General features: G+C 35.9%; 2 protein-coding genes across 2 annotated transcripts in view; both read left to right on the top strand.

Moving 5' to 3' along the window:
• The first annotated feature begins 481 nt into the window (after nt 1-481).
• On the top strand, nt 482-5,173 carry LOC126830363 (medium-chain acyl-CoA ligase ACSF2, mitochondrial). Its single transcript, XM_050560748.1, has 2 exons — nt 482-499; nt 3,353-5,173. The coding sequence occupies exon 2, from the start codon at nt 3,360-3,362 to the stop codon at nt 5,031-5,033; it is 1,674 nt and encodes a 557-aa protein (XP_050416705.1). The 5' UTR covers nt 482-499; nt 3,353-3,359; the 3' UTR covers nt 5,034-5,173.
• Nucleotides 5,174-18,492: 13,319 nt separating this feature from the next.
• LOC126830642 (complement C3) overlaps nt 18,493-20,160 on the top strand; it is a 66,374-nt gene continuing 64,706 nt past the window's right edge. Inside the window, exon 1 of the mRNA XM_050561043.2 lies at nt 18,493-18,637. Coding sequence (XP_050417000.1) covers nt 18,570-18,637 — 68 coding nt within the window. The 5' untranslated portion in view covers nt 18,493-18,569. The remainder of the gene's footprint in view (nt 18,638-20,160) is intronic.

The raw sequence follows: 20,160 nt of genomic DNA on the forward strand, positions 1-20,160 counted from the left end.
TTTAAGCCATCGATATGTTATTTATTCCAACCACGTTTCAAATAGTGACGGAGTTACAAAGGTCCGTGTTCGGATATTTGAGCGTGGCGTCGACAATGTCAAGTTCGGAGTAAGGTCTGCACACGCGCCTGGATACGCTATCTTGAATGTCTTAAAAGAATTTCGAAAATCTAAGTGCGTAAATGTATAGGATAAGGGTAAAGTGAGGCCAACACCGCGGTAATGCTTCGGATCTGTCGCCCCCGCCAACGTCTTGCCTGCTCTTTAAATATATATACCAATAACATGGGTGATATATTCAGTGATGTGTACAGTTTATGTGGTGTAAATCGACCTATAGATAGTGCACAAACATGAATTATATTAAGAAAGGTTAAAACCTGTTAGTATATCTGTGCATAAAAATGATATTGTAAACTATGTAATATCACGAACTAGTTACCTATATAATAAAGAGTTACATCTAATGACGTAATATCACAAAGATCTGATTTCCTAGGTAAGTACTTTGGGCTTAAATTGAGAACTGACAATGGTTGCTCCTTCTATAACTTCCAGTGTATCATTGTTTCTTTTGTATCACATAGCTAACAATGCTCATTGCACATTTGAAAGAGATCTGATTATTTGTAGTTGCGGTACTGTAGCATGGAATTTGATGTAAATGGACTCAGACTAGTAATTGTTTCCCCTTATGTAGTACGAGTTATAAATAGACAATTTTTCCCTTAATTTTTTTCTCCCCTCTTCCTGCATTTTTGGGTTGACTTTTTGGTCTAGAATTGGAGAAAAGGGATAAAATTTGCAATTTCATAGCAGTTTTGGGTAATACTGATGATATTACAGTGTCTTTTTGCAGAGCAATCACTGTGTCAGAAGTGAGATTTTCACCCCAGTCAACATCAAATCCCCGTAGTAAAAAATCTAAACGTCAACCCACTACAAAATTATGATGAGGATATTGCCAAATGTGGTCCCCATTGTGCCTATAAAGATTGGAACCAACGGAATGTTGAGCAAAAAGCTACAGCCTGTGATGTTACAGCCATTTAACATTGAAGTCAATGGACAAATAATTACTAGTCTGAGACCAAACTCTGATTGGTCGTGTGTTAGTTTGATGGCGGAAGAGTTATTGCTATAGGAATTGAAAGTCTATACAAAACTGTCAACACCGACCAGGTTTGACGAAACTATATATTTGTCTCGAACACGACACATTCCAGTGGAGTTCAGAGACTTTACTACTACAGTGGCCCCCTATTATCACAGGTCAATAAAAAGGTCATTTCTAATTTGACCCAGTTGGGTATAATTAATTGTAACACTTGCACTTTTAATGTATTGCTGTCATCGCTGTCCGTCCCCTCACACTAGCTTGCGAAAGCAAAAGAGCCAAATGTTCATCCGAATTTAATGAAACTTGGTATGTTGCCTTAACTTTCTACAGACATAGCGGTTTTACAAATGAAGATTGTTATATATAACATGCTATCTTTGGCCATTTCTGATTTTAACTCTCGATTCGTGATTTACTCGCGGTGATAGATCCCGAATTAATCAAAGTATATCGGAATTGGTTTGTGAACTCGGTGTATTCAATTCACTGCCCTTATATTCAAGTAATACTGTTTCTCGTTGCGACCAATTTCAAAATATTAATCCATATTATAACTGTTTAATAACGAGTGTTTTGTACAAAGCAGTATATGCCTACTTTGATCTGGAATATATACTCTTCAAAAAAAGTAGGGGAGATTGAAATGCAAATACCTATGCAGGTTGTAATATGATAAATAGTCATGGACACTTGACATGCTTTGTGAGAATGTTCACAGATGAAGAACTTACCGTCGCAACAGAACCACTGAGCTGCACGTGCGACACGCAATAGCGCCGTACACGTGGGAGGGGTTCATTGTCAAATTTGACACTTCAAAGAAGGGTGGATGAAAACTGCCGCGTGCTGGTTTATCCTATCCATGTTTGCTTTCCTATCGGTTTTTGCATAAGATTTACTGTTTAGCGTATTTTTGCTTTAGTGTGTTACGTTTAACGTCTTCAACATGACGAACGTCTACGTGCTATTGGCATGCTTCAAATGGGTTCTACACAGCCAACATGCGTAATGTGTCACAGTCTGTGATCAGCAGACTGTGGAACCGGTACCAACAAACACACAATGTTGATGATAGACCTCGTTCAGGTCGTCCTAGAGCCACTGCACAAGCCCGGGATCGACACATTCGTACACAGGTCCTGCGAAATCGAGGACAAACGGCCAATCAGCTTTCTGTAAACTTGTACTAAGTTACAGAAATTCGAGGTACACCCCAAACGATTAGAAATCGGCTACATGCAACCCATTTGCATGCGCGACGACCGCGTGTTGTGCCTCCATTAACTCGCCAGCACACGGCAAACAGGCGTCAATGGTGTAGGTAGTGCAGAAATTGGAGTAATCGTCGATGGGCGCGTGTAATGTTCCCAGATGAGTCCAGATTTACTCTGGATTTCACCAATAGGCGTGCTCGCGTTTGGAGTCGGTCGTGTAAATGAGCGTCATGTTAACGTTAACGTCAGACAGCATGACATATTCGGGTGTGGTTCTCTTATTGTGTGGGGAATCACCATGACTGACAGAACGGACTTGCATATTGTTCAAGGAAGGGTCACTAGTGTGTACTACCGTGACCACATCCTGGCACCGATGTTCTGCCCTTTGCTGAACGTGCAGGCCGACGTTTCATCTTTCAAGATGATAATGCCCATGTCCACCACGCTCATGTCGTGAATGACTACCACCAACGTCACCATATTGTCCATATGCCTTGGCCAGCCATGAGTCCTGACCTTTCCCCTATAGAGCATGTCTGGGACATGATCGGGAGACGTGTTCGTCGACGTCAACGTCAACCGACAACACTGCAAGAATTGACCGTATCACTGCAAGAGGAGTGGGCCAGATTGCCCCAAATCGTGATTGCATGGTTGTTTAGGAGCATGTCACGAAGAATTGCTGAATGTCTGAGGACTGGTGGAGCAATTACTCATTATTAAAACAGAAATCAAAAACGTCCATTTTCACTTTTGACGGTGTATTTCTTTGGGGGTGAAATGGGGCCGTCAGATAAGCCGCCCATACGAACTGTATATGTTCATGTGTAGGCAGGTGGCCTGTTATTAACATACACTGGTTACCTCTAATATAAACAGCAGTGCATTTCCGCAGTTTTGTATTGTTTCTGAATATCCCCTACTTATTTTGAAGAGTATATATGAATCTACTTCACTTTTGTTTGCAAAATGAAGTATTTTCACCGAGACTGAAGGGTCTATTTTATGTTTATAGGTTATTTATGATGGAGTCTCTGGATGAACATTACACCATACCAAAGCGTTTAAAATACTGGGCCAACAAACAACCAGACTCACAGGCTTTTGTTTACGTTGCTAAAGATAAACCCAAAGCTGTTCTAACATCAAAAGAAATTTACGACCTCTCTGTGCAGTTTGGTCGTCGTTTGTCTAAGCTTGGTGTAGAACCAGGCAGTGTTGTTTGTAGTTTGATTCCAGACTCTCCTGCAGCTCTGGTCGCCTACTTTGGAATCCTGTGTGCGGGTTGTGCTGTCCAGAACGCAACTATCCAAATGTCTGATGGAACATATCTTCTACGAAATCTTCACAAGTCAAAATGTCGAGCTATAATTCTGTCCTCAAGTCCTGATGACCAAGCTAATCGAATCATATCTCAACACTTCAATACTGTCTCTGGGAATTATGTCACCTCGAAACAATTGCCTCACTTGAAGAGCGTAATATACACGAACTTGAATCATGGCACTGAACTAGGATTCATCTGGCAAGAAGGGATAGAACTCACAGATAATTTTTATATTGAAGACGTTACTGTCAGTGCCAATGATGTTGTGGTTATCATGCAAACTTCGGGGACCACTGGTGTATCCAAATTAATCCCGTTAGACCACACATATATTGGTAGTATTGAAAAAGGGTTTAAATCTTTATCCGAATCTATGCTTGCTCTGAGTCCCCCAATTTCCCTTTTCGACCAACACAACATTAGCTGGGTCTTGGGACTTCCCTTTTGGTACACAATGTCTGGGGATAGAACAATCTTACTGGATCGGAGGTTTAAATCAGAGGACGGGCTTGATATTCGGTTTGTTAGGGATATCATTGTGCAGGAAAAATGTCAAATTGCTAAATTGTCAGTAGCATCCTGCCTAGAGTTGACAAAGTTAATTCAAAGGGAATCGTCTGATCACGTTACATGGCCGTTGAACACGGTATTACTTGGTGGTCAACCACTGAAAACGAACATATGTACGGTCATCGGTACGCTAACTAACACGATATATAATTTGTATGGTAGTACAGAAATGGGACTCGTGAGTATAAAGAAAATTGACCAAGAATCCGGATTTGAGGATTTTCATACCGGATCGCTAATGGAAATGGTTAATGTGAAGATAGTCGATGAAGATTTGAAGGATGTCCCTACTGGGACTTATGGGCATGTTTTGGTTAATAAACCTGGTATCTGTAGACATTATGTTGGAGACGAAGATGATCTAATGAAGTCGAAGTTTACAGATGATGGTTGGTATCTTACTAATGACTATGGATGTTTTACAGAAAAGGGAGAGTTAATTATACAGGGACGGTTTGATGATGTTATTATGAGAGGAATGAATTATTTCCACCCATCTTGGATTGAGAATATTATCAGAGGATGTCCAGGAGTAGCTGAGGTCCTGGTTGTTAAAGTTCCAGATGAAGCCTTATTAAATGAGATTTGTGCCTGCTATATTCCCGAAAAAGGTTCCGATACTTGCCCCCAGGACGTAAAGAATTTTTGCAGGATGACATTTGTCAGTCATGATTCGAATTATAAAACAGCCTGTCCTAAGTACTTTCTACAAATGGAATCTTTCCCTTTAAATAAAAATTGTAAATATGACAGAAAGCTTTTAGAAAAAAAGGCTACTAATTTGCTAAACTTGTTGTGATGGAAAAATAACTACGTGGATTATAATAATTTACGATAATTTTTACGTTACGTCAAATTATGTTTGCGGATCGCAATAATTAACGCTAATCATTGTATGTCAACTTAAATGAAATGAAATTTAAATTTAGTTATATCGAATTCTAACTGTCAAGGGTTATTTTTATGTGCACATTCCATCCCAACGACTATACTTTGTCCCTTACAAGAATACTTCCGATGAACTTTCTCGGTCAACACAATACATGACAATACATGTAGCTTCATGCTAATTTTTGGACGTGGTCTGGGTAATCTGCAAATTTGAAAATATTAATACTGGTTTGATGGAATGAAAATAATACGATGTGCAGTCTTGTCCTTCACAAATGACAAGAGAAAACCACGTTGAACAAGCGGGTGCCATGCAAGATACGCCCACATTTTGCCAAAAAAAAATGTGACATCTAGAGTGACTACAAACTGAACACACGATAACCCAGGAGGTTATGGGCCTAGATGCGGAAATATCGACAGGAACCGAGATCTTCAAGTTATAAACATACATTTCATCGAAATCAGATAAATATTATGACCTCTAGAGTGACTACAAGCTAAAAACGTGATTTTTCGTACAATCCATAAACTCACGGTCGATACATGCCAATATCGCAAGGTACCGAGGTCGGTGGCAGATAAAAGTTGTGTTCAGTAGAGTCTCCACAGACAAAATGTGGATAGAGGTCGGGACGGTCACGTGCGAAGACAATATACGTGTAGCACCATGGGTCGTCTGTCAGACGTGGAGAGCGTATGACCCATCTACCTTTCCTTACTACATATTTTGGAACAACCCTTGATCGTCTAGTATTGTCTCTGGCTTTATTTGTAATTCTTTAACTGGTCAGGAAGTATCTTTATATGTCACTCTGACATCCCACATAAATGACAGCTTCACGTTGTGATCGAATATACTGCATCTTAATTAGTATCACTAACAGGGACAACAAATACAAGATTTTCTTGATTACAGTTTTATATTAAGCTCCAATACCTATAGTATACAAGCATTATAATAAAGTCATTCGCTCAAACCCTGGGGCGAGTCTGCTGATAGAGATTGCTACATCTTCTCTCTTTAAGAATTACGTGGCTGTCTAACAATCGCGCACATCATCAGTGTTTTCCTAAGCTTGGATTGTAGCTACCCATTTTCTAATTGGTCAAATTTGACGTAATTTTAATCATATAGTTGGTCATGCCTTGCATACCAACAAGGACTCATTACCAGATTTGGTTAACAGACACACTCCATTCCTGACCATTAAGATAGCATATGACAATTGTGTTTATTAACCTATAGTTCAATTCATGTATCATATCATCACAGACCTCCCTTCTGTTTTTCTCACAATATTTCATAATTTAAGTTGCGTTTCAAATAAACTCATACCATAGCTAATATTTTGACAAAGGAGAATAATTTGTAAAGATAACAATATTGTTTCAGCCATCATATTTCTCTATTCTTTGTCTATAAATTTGAAAACAATGTCGCAACGACAATATTGTTACATACCGACGCATCTGTGGTTACATAATTCTTATGGAATTCCACTCTTTAGTTGTATTTAGCACCATAACATTGCCCTATATAGAAATCATTTTCCAGGCACTCGTAGAGTGTGAAATTTACGGACTTATGATAAACACCATAAAAATGTCACATGGTTTAAGAACTAGAACATTTTAGGCAAGAGCCTTTCACCAAAATTTAACAAAAAAATGAAATGAAATGAAATGGGGTTTAACGTCCTACTGTTCTGCTCCTAACCTGGGCTAATGAAGACGGGCATACGCCATACAGTGTGCTATGAGGGAAAGTTTTCCCGGGCAGCTGCGCTACGGCCTACTCTTATATCGAATTCCAACTGCAATGGGATCTTTTATGTGGACGCCAATGTGTACACGGGACCTCGGTTTTTCGTCCCATCCGAACGACTAGACAGCTGTCCTTGTCGGGCCCTCCATCCTGCATAACTGACAAGGGGAAACCACGCCGGAAAATCTGAATGAACTTTCTCGGCCAAAGCAGGGATCGAACACCCGACCTCCAGGCTAGCGAGCCAGCGTCTTACCCACTTAGCCACGTATTGATTTGACCGACCTCAATCACAAAACAAATATTTAACATACATTAATTATTTATTTATAAATAATCAAATTGTTTATCACTGTCCATAACTGAAATGAAATGGGGTTTAACGTACAACTGTTCTGCCCCGACGTCATAACTGAAGTAATTCAACTACAAAACGAGTTCATTACGACCCTCAGTTATTGTGTTATCGACAAAACCGGAAAATTTAGGTATAAATGAAACCGGAAGTTATGCATTATGTGAAGAATTACGTTAAGGTCAAGGTCATTATATATCCAAAGGTCAAAGGCCATTTAATCATTATAATAATGACGAATTCTATTAAAATGGAATTTGCAAACTCTCGAAGAAATATCATTTCCATGCTGACATACGACCGGAAATTGTATTTAAATAAACGGTCATATTCATCATATATTCATCATATATCCAAAGGTCATAACTGAAGGATATGAAATTGAAATGAAATCGGGTTTAACGTCTAAGTGCACCGACTGCGCTTCTGAAACGGTGATAGGGCGTCGGAAGTCGAAAAAAGTGGAACGGGATGTCATCTAATTGTGGCCACTTTGACTAGCTCCTAAACCACAGAGAGTCGGATTCGGGAGGGCATATAAAACCAAAATGGCGAAAATGTTATTGAATAAGGTCTTTGAAAATAAAAGATAATAATTGGTGCTAATACAACCATATGCCAATTTTAGTATATTTTAAAAACGAAGAGAAATATTAATGTTCGGCAAAAAATTGGAAGGCCTCGACAATATCTGGAAGCCGCAAGGAAAAAAATATGTATATTATTTGAAAACATCGATATGTTCGTTATTTCTACAGAGGTTTAACCTGAAATTTTAAATTTCAAAAACCTATAATTCAAATAATGCCAGGATCCAGTAAAAATCTTTTCTAAAATATAAAAGCTGTAAAAAACTAGCTGTAAAAAAATATTCATCTATGTAGTGTCTACGCAACGAACCCGACAGAAACTACCCCCCCCCCCCAACACACTAACTTAATAGTATTTAGCGTCTCCCAACTGCCCCCTCCCCCCCACTGACTTAACAGTATTTAGCGTCACCCAAATACCCTTTTCAACCTATGGAAATTTAAATGTACCAGAATACATTACATTTTGGAAAAGATAAATGAAACTTTTTTTTCAGTGGTATTCAGTGTGGTATCTGGAATGTCGTAATGTGACCCGTATTTTGACATTTAAGACCCAATCCCAACCCTCCCAATCAATTAATAATAGAGTTTAATAGCCTACAACTTTTCAAGTTATTTTCTGGCACATTTATATTTACATACCTTGAAAAAAGATCAAAGTTCCACGGTACTAAACTTTATTAAGTGGGGAGGGGGGATATTTAAAGTTAAAAAAAAACGATCTTAATAAGAAATTTTTGATATCTGTTCATATACAGCTGGAAAGTATGTTTATTGTTTGCTACAAAATGTAAATTAATTTCTTACACATCTGTATTTACATACCTTGAAAAAAGAAATAATAAGAAATGGTATTAAATGAGGAAGGGGGGGGGGTATTTAACGTCAAAGTACGGGCCATAACACAAAATACAAGATATCGTGATGCATACCATTAAAAGGGTCAGAATACTGTTACATAATCAGATTATCTGATGTTAAAGACGCTTCCTGCCAACTTGACACCTGTTCGTTATCGACATGCCTGGAGTCCTTGGTCTATGTGATTAGGTAATGATTATGTAAACTTGCTGGCATGTTTTATTTAAACTTTCTTTGTCTGATTAGCATGTATCGAATGTTAAACTTGATATGATACATTAGCCAGATGTTTAATAAGATTCCTTTGTCTGGAATGGTTTATAAACCCAGATTAACAAACGAAATCTCAGAGAGGTCCGGACAGGACACGAGAGCGCAGGCCATGAGCGCCTAGGCACGGGACGAGGCGGAATGAGGGAGAGCGTACTGGAGGTGGCACATTTGTGCCAAGCTAGGGCATGGCTCCCTCAATACAAGTTAGTTATGGAGTCTTTAAGTTTTATACATAATATGTTAGAAGAAGCAGAGAATAAAAGTATTATAAGATGTGAAACTAGTCTTGTCATCCAGAACTTGATATAATGACCCAATACTGTCACATATAAATTGGTGCCGTAGACCAGACCAACGTTTTGAAGTCATAACCACTAGGCGATCAAAGAATTATTTCTAAGGTAAGTCTTTTTCTAATCCTACCATGGCCGGTTAATAATGACATTGTGCTATAATGTATTATAATTTAACTGGGAAATCAGCAGTTTATCATCACGCTTTATTAAATATCATGGTGTAGTTACTTAATTTAATATAATTTTCAAGCTAGTAGTGGAACAGTCCTTAACTATTTGTAGGAAAATGACTAAAACAAAATTGTATATATATTGTTTGTTTTCCAATGAGTCATGTTGTTTTAAAAGATTATAGATTATAATTGTTTGTTTTTGAACACATATTTTGGCATTCAAAATCGAGAACTAAAATGTTTCGTGAAATTTTTAACTAGAATCGAGTTAACAGTATGGTAATTTGGAATTTAACCCAATAACATTCACAAAGTATTAACGTGTTTCCTCTAAGTTTGTTGTTGTTCTGTCTATATGTGTATATTACCCAAAATATTTAATGGGATTCCCGATATTTACGGGAGAGATTTTTATTTGTGATTACCCCAAAGTTTACTGGGAGAGCCCGATATTTACGGGAGAGATTTTTATTTGTAATGCCCCACGATTTGATGGGATGCCCCGAAAGTTCGGGAGAGATTTTATGTATATTCCTCAAGAGAATTTGAGCCGCGCTGAAAGTAGAAGCGAATGTGAAGTTTTGTTTTGTGTTTTGTTTAGAAACTTAGAGAAATAAACCGTTTTTAATTTTGCTAAATGTTTTCAAAAAAGGTCTTATTCAAGATTTGAGAAATGTGTTCAGATCATTCCTTATTCTTTATCTTGAGATAAAACAATATAAAACCCTAATTTCAATTGTATCCATGTAAATAATAATGTAAATATCGTTAGATCGTTATCTAAAGTCAGTCTGTTCCACTTGCTAATTTGATTAACTATTAATTAAGTGCACTCCATGATATGATAAACAGATGATAAAACTTGGGCGGGTGACAGTTATAATACTCCTCATAGCACATGTCATAACGCACCGTTCCGGCCAGGCGGTATGGAAAAGATAAGACTACCGGAAGACACCGACTCCTTGCCATTACGGAAACTTATACAAGAAGACGACGGAATGAAGGAAGAAGAAAAAAATGAATTTGTATCTCCCTACAGTTGGCTTCAAGGATTGTATTTCGCGCTTCTCGAGTGTGTGCGAACATTAGAATAGTTACAGTGTTTTGGGGTTTTTTTTTATAATTATTAGTGATTGTGTGCGAACATTAGAATATTATAGTTTTACAGTGTTTTTTTTTTTGTTATAATTATTAGTGATTCAAATATCAAATAACTCGCGTGTGTGCAAATTCAAATATTTTTCATTATATATGCGATTCCAGGAACTCGTGTGTGTGAACAGTAAAATTATCTGCGACATAATTATGTGATTTCAATGTCTCGCGTGTATGAACACTGTAGTATATATGTATGAACTTTTCAACCAGTATCTTATTACTTTTCAACCAGTGTTTTATTCTTTTGCCATTTGCATTTTTTCTTTTTGTTTATATAACCTTTAATCAGCTTATAGTTATTTTTCGTATTTTTGTTTATATATTAATTAAGGTAGTTACCATCGACTCCATTTATATTTAATTTTGTAATAGTCTTTAAAAGTTATTTCATATAATTCATAACTTTATTCAAAAAAAAGGGAAGGTATGTTACATAATCAGATTATCTGATGTTAAAGACGCTTCCTGCCAACTTGACACCTGTTCGTTATCGACATGCCTGGAGTCCTTGGTCTATGTGATTAGGTAATGATTATGTAAACTTGCTGGCATGTTTTATTTAAACTTTCTTTGTCTGATTAGCATGTATCGAATGTTAAACTTGATATGATACATTAGCCAGATGTTTAATAAGATTCCTTTGTCTGGAATGGTTTATAAACCCAGATTAACAAACGAAATCTCAGAGAGGTCCGGACAGGACACGAGAGCGCAGGCCATGAGCGCCTAGGCACGGGACGAGGCGGAATGAGGGAGAGCGTACTGGAGGTGGCACATTTGTGCCAAGCTAGGGCATGGCTCCCTCAATACAAGTTAGTTATGGAGTCTTTAAGTTTTATACATAATATGTTAGAAGAAGCAGAGAATAAAAGTATTATAAGATGTGAAACTAGTCTTGTCATCTGAACTTGATTAAAGTACAAATACTGTCACAATACACTTTAAAAATTGTAAAATATTTTCTGACATATTCATATTCACGTACCTTGTTAAAGATACTTTACCAGAAAAGTATCTATCGGGTGGTTCTTTCCAATAAAAGTATGTCAAATTTGGTATGTATGGGAAGTGTAGACACCTAATCTTACTAGAAAAATACTGGATTACCCGAAAAACGCTCTTAGGACAAGCATTGGGCAAAATTGTTAGGGTATCTCTAACTGGCAACCCGACTGTTATCTGCCAGCTTATTGTGTGCCAACTTAAGTGAGGGATCAAATGGGTAGGCGGTTTGGGAACATTGAGGGGTGTCAACGTACAACGTATAAACGACGGAAAAAGAAGTTGACAGAAATAATTAAGAATTTACTTAGGCCTCAATATGTATGGTACATGTACAGTAAGTAATGATAAATACATTCTGAAAAATGAACCCTCCCACAATGAAGCTAAGTTGACAGACATTGCGTCTAACAACAGCTTACTTATAGCTATATAGGCATCCCCGGCGATTACAAAGTTTTGAGAGGGAATTGAAGCAAATGTTTGATAGACTGGTTACTTTGAATATGTTTTAGTCCAAATATATCATCAAATCACAAAATTTGTACGCGGGAATGTATCTTTAAAGCAGATATAATTTGGATCGTCTGAACTCTATACAGTGAGGGGCGGGGGGGGGGGGGGATGGGATTTAAAAGTCAAAATAGGCGTCTTATTACGAAATTCCAGTTATCGTATAATGCTTCACCGGAAAGTATTTGTCTATCGCTCTTTGAATATACGAGTATTAGCTATTTTACAGACACATTCATGATTATATGATTTAGAAGAGATAAAGTCCTCTTTCTTTTGTCCAAAGAAATATGTCGTTATCAGACAAAACCTAATTTCTGAAAATAGACTACTTTCAATTTATTTTATTTAATGCTAGATTAGATTAACCAATATATATATAGGGAGAGAGAGGGAGACTAACACGCACGTGATTTCAAAAAGTCGCGGTCATCGAGCGATTTTTCTTATTATATATATGTTTGCGCGAGTCTCCTTTGTTGTATGGTGACTTCTAGTGTATGCCAGGTTGATTTCCGCTCATGTCGTCATAATGTTCCGGTTCGATGAATTTCGAGAAATGTTTTTGGAGAAATGTTATTGAAGAAATGTTTTTGGAAAAATGTTTTCCAAGATTTGTATTTGGAGATTTGTATTTAGAAATTTGTTGTTCGAGATTTGTTTTCGTTGTATGTCTATGAAGGTTAATAAATGCAGATTATTTTTTTGATTTACTGAAATAAATTTTATCTTTATATTAAAATAAAATTAAATTAAACAAAAATACATTTTACAAATCTGATATGACAAATGTCTGATTTGTAAAACAAATATTGATTTTAAGATACAGATGTTAATTTTAGTGTACAAATGTCGAAATACAACAACAAATGAAGAAATAAGAATTAAGGACTATGAATTAAAGAAATACGTACTAAGAACACTGAATAAAGAGCTGTTTGGTCTTCCATATTTGATTGAATTGATCATTTTGCTTGGCTCTTACTTTGTCTGTGGGTAGTTATGTTATACTCTCCGGATATATCCTCTTCTTGACGACGATTGTATTTAATGTACTAAAACTTATTTCTGCCATTAAAATATAAAATGAAATTGTCGTTTACCTTAATGAACGATAACTAATGTCCTTTCTATTATCTTATAATTACGGAACTCGAATTATATTGAAAGGCCCAGATTCAGATCCAGAAAATAGTATTGAAAATGGATGCTACACCAAATCCAATGTAGCAATCTAATAATTTTATTGTCGAGTGCCAAACATGACAAAAGGCAATATATAATAAATAGTTTAATGTCAAGTTGTCCAAAGACAAAACGACCCAGTGATACCGCGGAATGGTCATACAAATTAGTAGAAATCTGAATTTTTGTATATTACAGGAATATTATCATGTTACAAATACGCCATATTACAAATGCCGTTTTCAACCAAACGATTCTACAAAAAATCAACTTTTAGAAATCTATGACGTTATAATAAGTAATCTTGATAAAGGAAAGCAAATTCGATTTATATTGTGTGATGTATCAAAAGTTTGGCATGAATGTTTATTGACTAAATTGAAACAATATGGAATTAATAAAAAATTATGTAAATGGATTGAACTCTATTTAAGTAATAGACAACAATGCGTAGTTTTAGAAGGTTTTAAATCAAATTATTTGCATTCTAATTCTGGAGTCACCCAAGAAAGTGTACTGGGTCCGTTCTTATTTTTAATTTACTTAAATGATATCTCCGATAATATTACTAACACCATACGATTATTTGCCGATGATACTTCACTTTTTACAATTATTCATAATGATCCTCTAAATAGCGCGAACTCTATAACTAAAGACCTGGATATTGTCTCACCGTGGGCTAAACAGTGGTGTGTAACTTTTAACCCCAATAAAACTAAAAATATTACTTTTACTAGGAAAAATACAATCCATCCAGACGTTGTTTTCGGAAATACAAAAGCTGAAAACATAAACAACCATTGTCATTTGGGATTAACATTTCGGTCTAATGCATTATGGTCAAAACACATTTCAAATATATACCAGAAAGCTTGTGGTCGACTAAATATTTTGCGCATACTGAAATATAAAATTAATATAATTTCACTTAATAAAATTTATCTTGCTTTTATTCGAACGATTTTAGAATATGCTGATATTGTATGGGATAACTGTTCAAAGAAGGATTCTGATCTATTAGAAAGTGTTCAAACTGGAGCAGGTAGAATAATAACTGGCCTTAGAAGAAATTCATCTAAAAACAATTTATACAAAAAGCTTGGTGGGAATCGCTGTCTAATCGTAGAGTAAAACACAAATTAATTTACTTATATAAAATAAAAAACAACCTAGGCCCAACTTATCTGACTGAAATCTTAAAAAAAAATTGGTTCTTTGGTACCAACTTATAATCTTCGTAATGAAAATCAGAACCCCAATCTTCTAATAGTTTCTTTCCCTGCACAATTAAACTTTGGAACAATTTACCGGAAAACATCAAAACCCCACAAACGTTAAGCACATTTAAATCGGGCCTTTCACGTGGGTACCCATTACGTAGACCGCCATTATATTATAATACTGGAAATAGGAAAGAAAATATTATCCATTGCCAATTAAGAACTAAAGCTAGTAATTTAAATAACCACTTATTCTACCATTTTATTAGTGAAACAAAGGTGTGCCGTAGATGTAATTCTACAGACAAAGATAATTATCATTATTTTTTCGTATGTGCAACCTACTCTGCCCAAAGAACAATTCTCCAAAATAATTTACACCACCTCAAACAAAATGTTACAATTAACCTTATCTTATATGACAACCCCGACCTTTCAGATGATACCAATTTTAACATTTAACATAGTGCAAAAATACATTAAAGATAGCAAGAGATTTAAACACGTTAACATTTAATATTTTATTTACAATATGCAACACTTTTTATCTTATATAAATTTCATAATCTAAAATGAAAATGTAATACACTACGATTAGGCTCCAAGAAATGTATATATGTTTTGTAACTCACTGTCTATACATATGTCCACCATTGTCTATTGTAAACATAAGTTATAACTGTTTTATATGTTTGGAGAGAACTTATATAGGCCTTTGCCTGTTGTTCAATCTAGTTCAGTTTATTGAATAAAATATTGTTTAACTAAAATATCAGGATGGCTACACGTGCATGCCAACTTTGAATTTTCGTCCCATCCGAACGACTACGCACACTTCTGTAATATATACACATAGGGAAGGAAAGAAACATCTGACATTTTGGTTTAATCAACATGCGCAATTATTGCCTTTCGGTATCCTTCTAATGACGTGTTTAGTCTTCATGTATATGTAATAATACAAGTTGTGCGTATCCAATCATTTTGTAGTTTCATTGGTGGATTCATTAATAAGCAGGATATTTACCAATCATATCAAAACTTGTCTGCGATATCACCTCGGTGGAAGCGGACGTAAAATACAACTAACTCACACACAATCATATAATGATAAATACACATGATGGGGTAAACGCGTTCCTTTTTATATTTACTTGAGTATTACTTTAGTGCATGCTAATGGCACCGATGTGTTAACATGCTGAAGACAGGTGGTCTTGAGTTAAAGTCACACTGAGGCCGGAACCAACGCACCTAAGAGGCATCCGGGATCTGAATTTTTATGTGTTGAAAATATAATAGTTCCTGGTATTTTAAGTACGATTAATTGTGTGCAAGGCCCTAGATTTTAGCCCTTGCCTTAATGTGAGTTATACCATTTAAAGATGCATTATGTAAGAGCTAAATCTACCTATTGCAGGTCTTTCTCTTTTAGTTTCAAATGTTATATAAACTTATTTTGACATATATTATATTCACATAACACGCCATTAATCAACGCTCTAAATGCATTGAAACACGGTCGTCATTTAATAGTTTAATTTAAAAATGGCGAATCGAGGCTTACTCTCAGTTGCGAATTACTACATCTTGTCAAAACTCAAAACACTGATAACCTCGATCAGAATAAAGTCATTCGAATGAAATTTTCAATATATTCATATTTTATTATCTACTTTTTAACTATTATTCAAATCTTACATGCTGCATCTTTAACTGGATTGGTCAGAGGTCTTAGTGAGTACCCACCATTATCTAAAACTGGAGTATTCTCTATTAGTATTGTATAAAGCTTTGTGGGTGGGGTCATTTGGGTAGGGTCATAGAAAACTATTTGGGGTGTTCACCTGTTTTCTCTAGAATACCGTTGTATTTAAACCAATTCTCTCGCAGCAGTACAAACCTGTTTTCCATAGCATTGTGTAGAATTGCCCAGGGTGGTCGCACATTTAATCTTTTGTAAGTAACGAGGGGCATTTACAGGACAATTTCATGCAGATCAGATATAATTTTCGTCCTTTTAGGGTTCACAAGGTGCTACAAACTGAAACGGGTGCCACGGTGGCTAAGTGGGTAAGTGGAAATCATTGAAATTCAATATCCTTCTTCGTTTCACTAATATATAGTAGCTCTAACTCAGTATCATCCAAAGTCTTCGACATCGAAAACACGAATTATTTATCAATTTAAATCAACATTGGTGTTGATATCGTATCTTGAAAAGATGAGCTTCTGATATCCAATATTTAAGACAAAATAAACATTTTAACGTTGGTACATGAATCGTGTACCATAATGCCTTTAAGCGGCATTTGTAATAAGGGACTCTAAGAACGAGGCTAGACATATTCCACAAGTCATGTCAAACGGTGAAGCCAGATTCTTATCTGGAGAGCATGCGCAATAAATACTATCGGTGTCGACTGGAATAACCAGACGCTAGAGATAGTCATTCGATTGACACTTCTGGTAATTGATTTGATATTAGAGTAAAAACGGAAAGATTGAATGTAAATCAGTTTATATACATTCATATTGCATTATTATATGCGTTGCGACCCATTTGTGTCAATTTCTAGGTCCCAAATATTAGCGATTTAGCGCCTTTAAATAATGCATATAAATTTGCATACAGATCGGATGATATCTTTTGTCGTTACAGCGTTCACAAGGTGCAACAAAGTGAAACAAGGGCTACAACTCCAGAATAGATTAACGAAAATTATTCAAATTAATTAGGCGTCTTCAACTCACTAATGTAAACAACATATATAAATTTCAAAACAATCAGATTATAAATGTAGCATGTAGATTGTTCACAAGAAATTGTGGATGAAGGACGGCGGCGACGACTATATACGACCACATTTACATGTGGGTGTGTAAAAAGGGGAATTCTAGTCTTGACAAAAAAAGTAAGACCTAACGAAGGCATGGGAGGTGGTGGGCAGCAGGATGGACTCGTTCCATCGGTCTGTCTCACAGACGCGGGTGTGTCCTTGGTGACTCCCAGAAATTCTTACAAGTTCGTTGTTATTTTAGAATATTCTTTATATGGAACACCAAGGTTCAATGTATATCCTAGAAAACAGCCTTCGACACTTGTTACATAAATATTACCCAGTGGGTTGTACACGCATGTTAATGATTGGTGCCATTAAGAGAGAGAAATTTTATCTCGTTTATCAGAGAGGGTTTGACAGGGGGGATGAAATTACAGATAACGACGTGTACCACATCCTGGTTTAGTTTAGACGTTTCTTATAAATTATAGGCCAAAAAAATAAACACTTGTTTTACAAGCCAGGAAAGCAATTTATAACGGATATTTTTTCCCATTGCCATCTTTCCTATATGACTTCATATATTCAAAAGTGACTCGATAAATTCGTTTTTCGGGTATCAAGTATAGTTTTCGAGTCACAATGGACTAGATAACCCTAATCACGAGACTGGCTTCGTTTCTTTATAACCGCGAATTTCGATTTACCAGGCCTCTTGTGACAAAATTCGATTGACATTATAGGTTTTAAAGAAACTGGTGTAGAATTGATGGACCATATCACGAAAATTCCATATACTGACCAGTTCTTTTTGAACAAATGAATTGATGGACCATCTTTTGAACAAATGAATTGATTCTTAGCGCAATGGTGTTTTTCAATGAGCATGCCGTAGATTCAAACTAAACAATCTGTATAGTCATAATCAAGAAACGTCATTTTTAAAGAACCTCGGCTCTTGTTGAACCAGTGAGGCGCCAAGGGTATAAAGGCGTTTAATACAAACAAATATCATTTCACATCAAACTTCGTACTTATAGGTATGATCTAACAAGCGAGAGGCGCACCAGGGAGCGTCACACAATCAACCTACTAAACCAATATACTTTCTTCTTGGCCTTAGCTTATCAAGTTTTAAATATTCTACGTACATAAATTTGCTCCAGTCTCTTTGACATAAACAAAGCCAGCAAGCTGGTGTAGAGTTATTGTTATAGTTCAGAATACCATTAACACATGTTGAAATGAAAGTGTAACGATGGACTATCGAGTAGTTATAATTGTTTTAGTGGGATTAGTTTCTCTTATATCAACTAATAAACAAAGGTAAGGATTCTAAATACCGAACTAATATACTATTTCTATGAAATTTGGTTTAACATCCCACCATTTCTGCACCGATTGGACAACTGAAGTCGGGCATACAACATGCAGTTTTAATAACTATTTTTTGATTTAATGTGATTCAAAATTTAACTTTAATTTACGAGTTGTGTAAATATTTTAGTAATTTTGAAGAAGTTTAAATTACAATATGTCTTTGCTTGGACTTTCGACAGTTGAGTTAGGCGAGTGTATGGTTCTAAATATTCATTTGAGTATGATATTATTCCAGATTAATTAGGTTTATTTTTTCATGCGGCATAGTTAATACTTTTTCAATGATTTCCACATAGTAAATATCATTGATAAGTTTTACGAAGTTTTCCCATGTGATCTTTAAAAGAAACACAATGGCATTAACAAAGAACACTAAATCGGAAGGCAGCGCTGGTGATCGTCAATGCTGTGGATCCATACTGGGGATCCAATCCTTTCTTTCTCTAGGTATACATAGTATTCGACTTTCAATAACCCGGTTGATGCTGACAGGCATGACGTTATATATAGCCATTTTGATTTTATTACGATTACATTCTGTGAGCTGCCCAATCAAAATAGGTTTAGTTCCGCTGGAATTTCTGAGTGTCATTCTTATATTTCTATCAACTGCGTACAATTTTTACGCCATTAAAGTGTAATTCTTATATTTCTGTCAACTGCGTACAATTTTTACGCAGTTAAAGTTTATGTTTTCTCAAATTATCCCACCTTTAATTCGCATGTATTTATAGGAATCTACGTTTTGATTATAATTAATTAACTGTAAATCAGATTCATTGTTCAACTGATATTTCTATATTTTCTTCTTTACTGAGGCTAATTATTTTATTTGAAAGACTGAGCTAGTGAATCTACAGACGGTCTATCTATGACCTAGATTTTATTTTCGACCCAATGCCTGAAAGAATTTACTAACTAATGAAATCTAAGGCCAATGTAATTAATGCATTATGTAAGATTTAAATATATCCATGGAAAGTATTTATTTTGGCTACAAATGATATAAAAATTATTATTTAGACATTTATTAATATGACAAGGCCATAATCAACTCTAAGGACCAGTGGTTCCCAAGCTTATGATTGGTTGCTACGTCATTCTGATCGCGCCCCCTTGAAGATCAGTGTCACCTGTTACTGTGAAACATCGTCATTATTTACATATCAAAATGTTGTAATGAGAGAATAAAGAACCGAATCATGAGAGAGGAAAGACGATTGGCAATGTGCCAAGAGGTGTAAAGATCAGAGAATTACGAGCGCTGGCTGAAAAGTTCTACATAGTGCCCTTCGAGGTGTAGACACATTTGCATACGATATTGCAAGGCTTGGATGCCGGTCAGGAAGAGATTTTCTTCAGCCACCCTAAACAACTGACATGCGTCGTTATTACCAGGGAAATGACGACCGGCTAGTTCATTTTTCATTTTTGGAAATAGGTCTCATCCATGGTTACAAATCTTGCGT

This window comes from Patella vulgata, chromosome 8 (genome assembly GCF_932274485.2).
Source record: "Patella vulgata chromosome 8, xgPatVulg1.2, whole genome shotgun sequence".
Classification (NCBI taxonomy): domain Eukaryota; kingdom Metazoa; phylum Mollusca; class Gastropoda; family Patellidae; genus Patella; species Patella vulgata.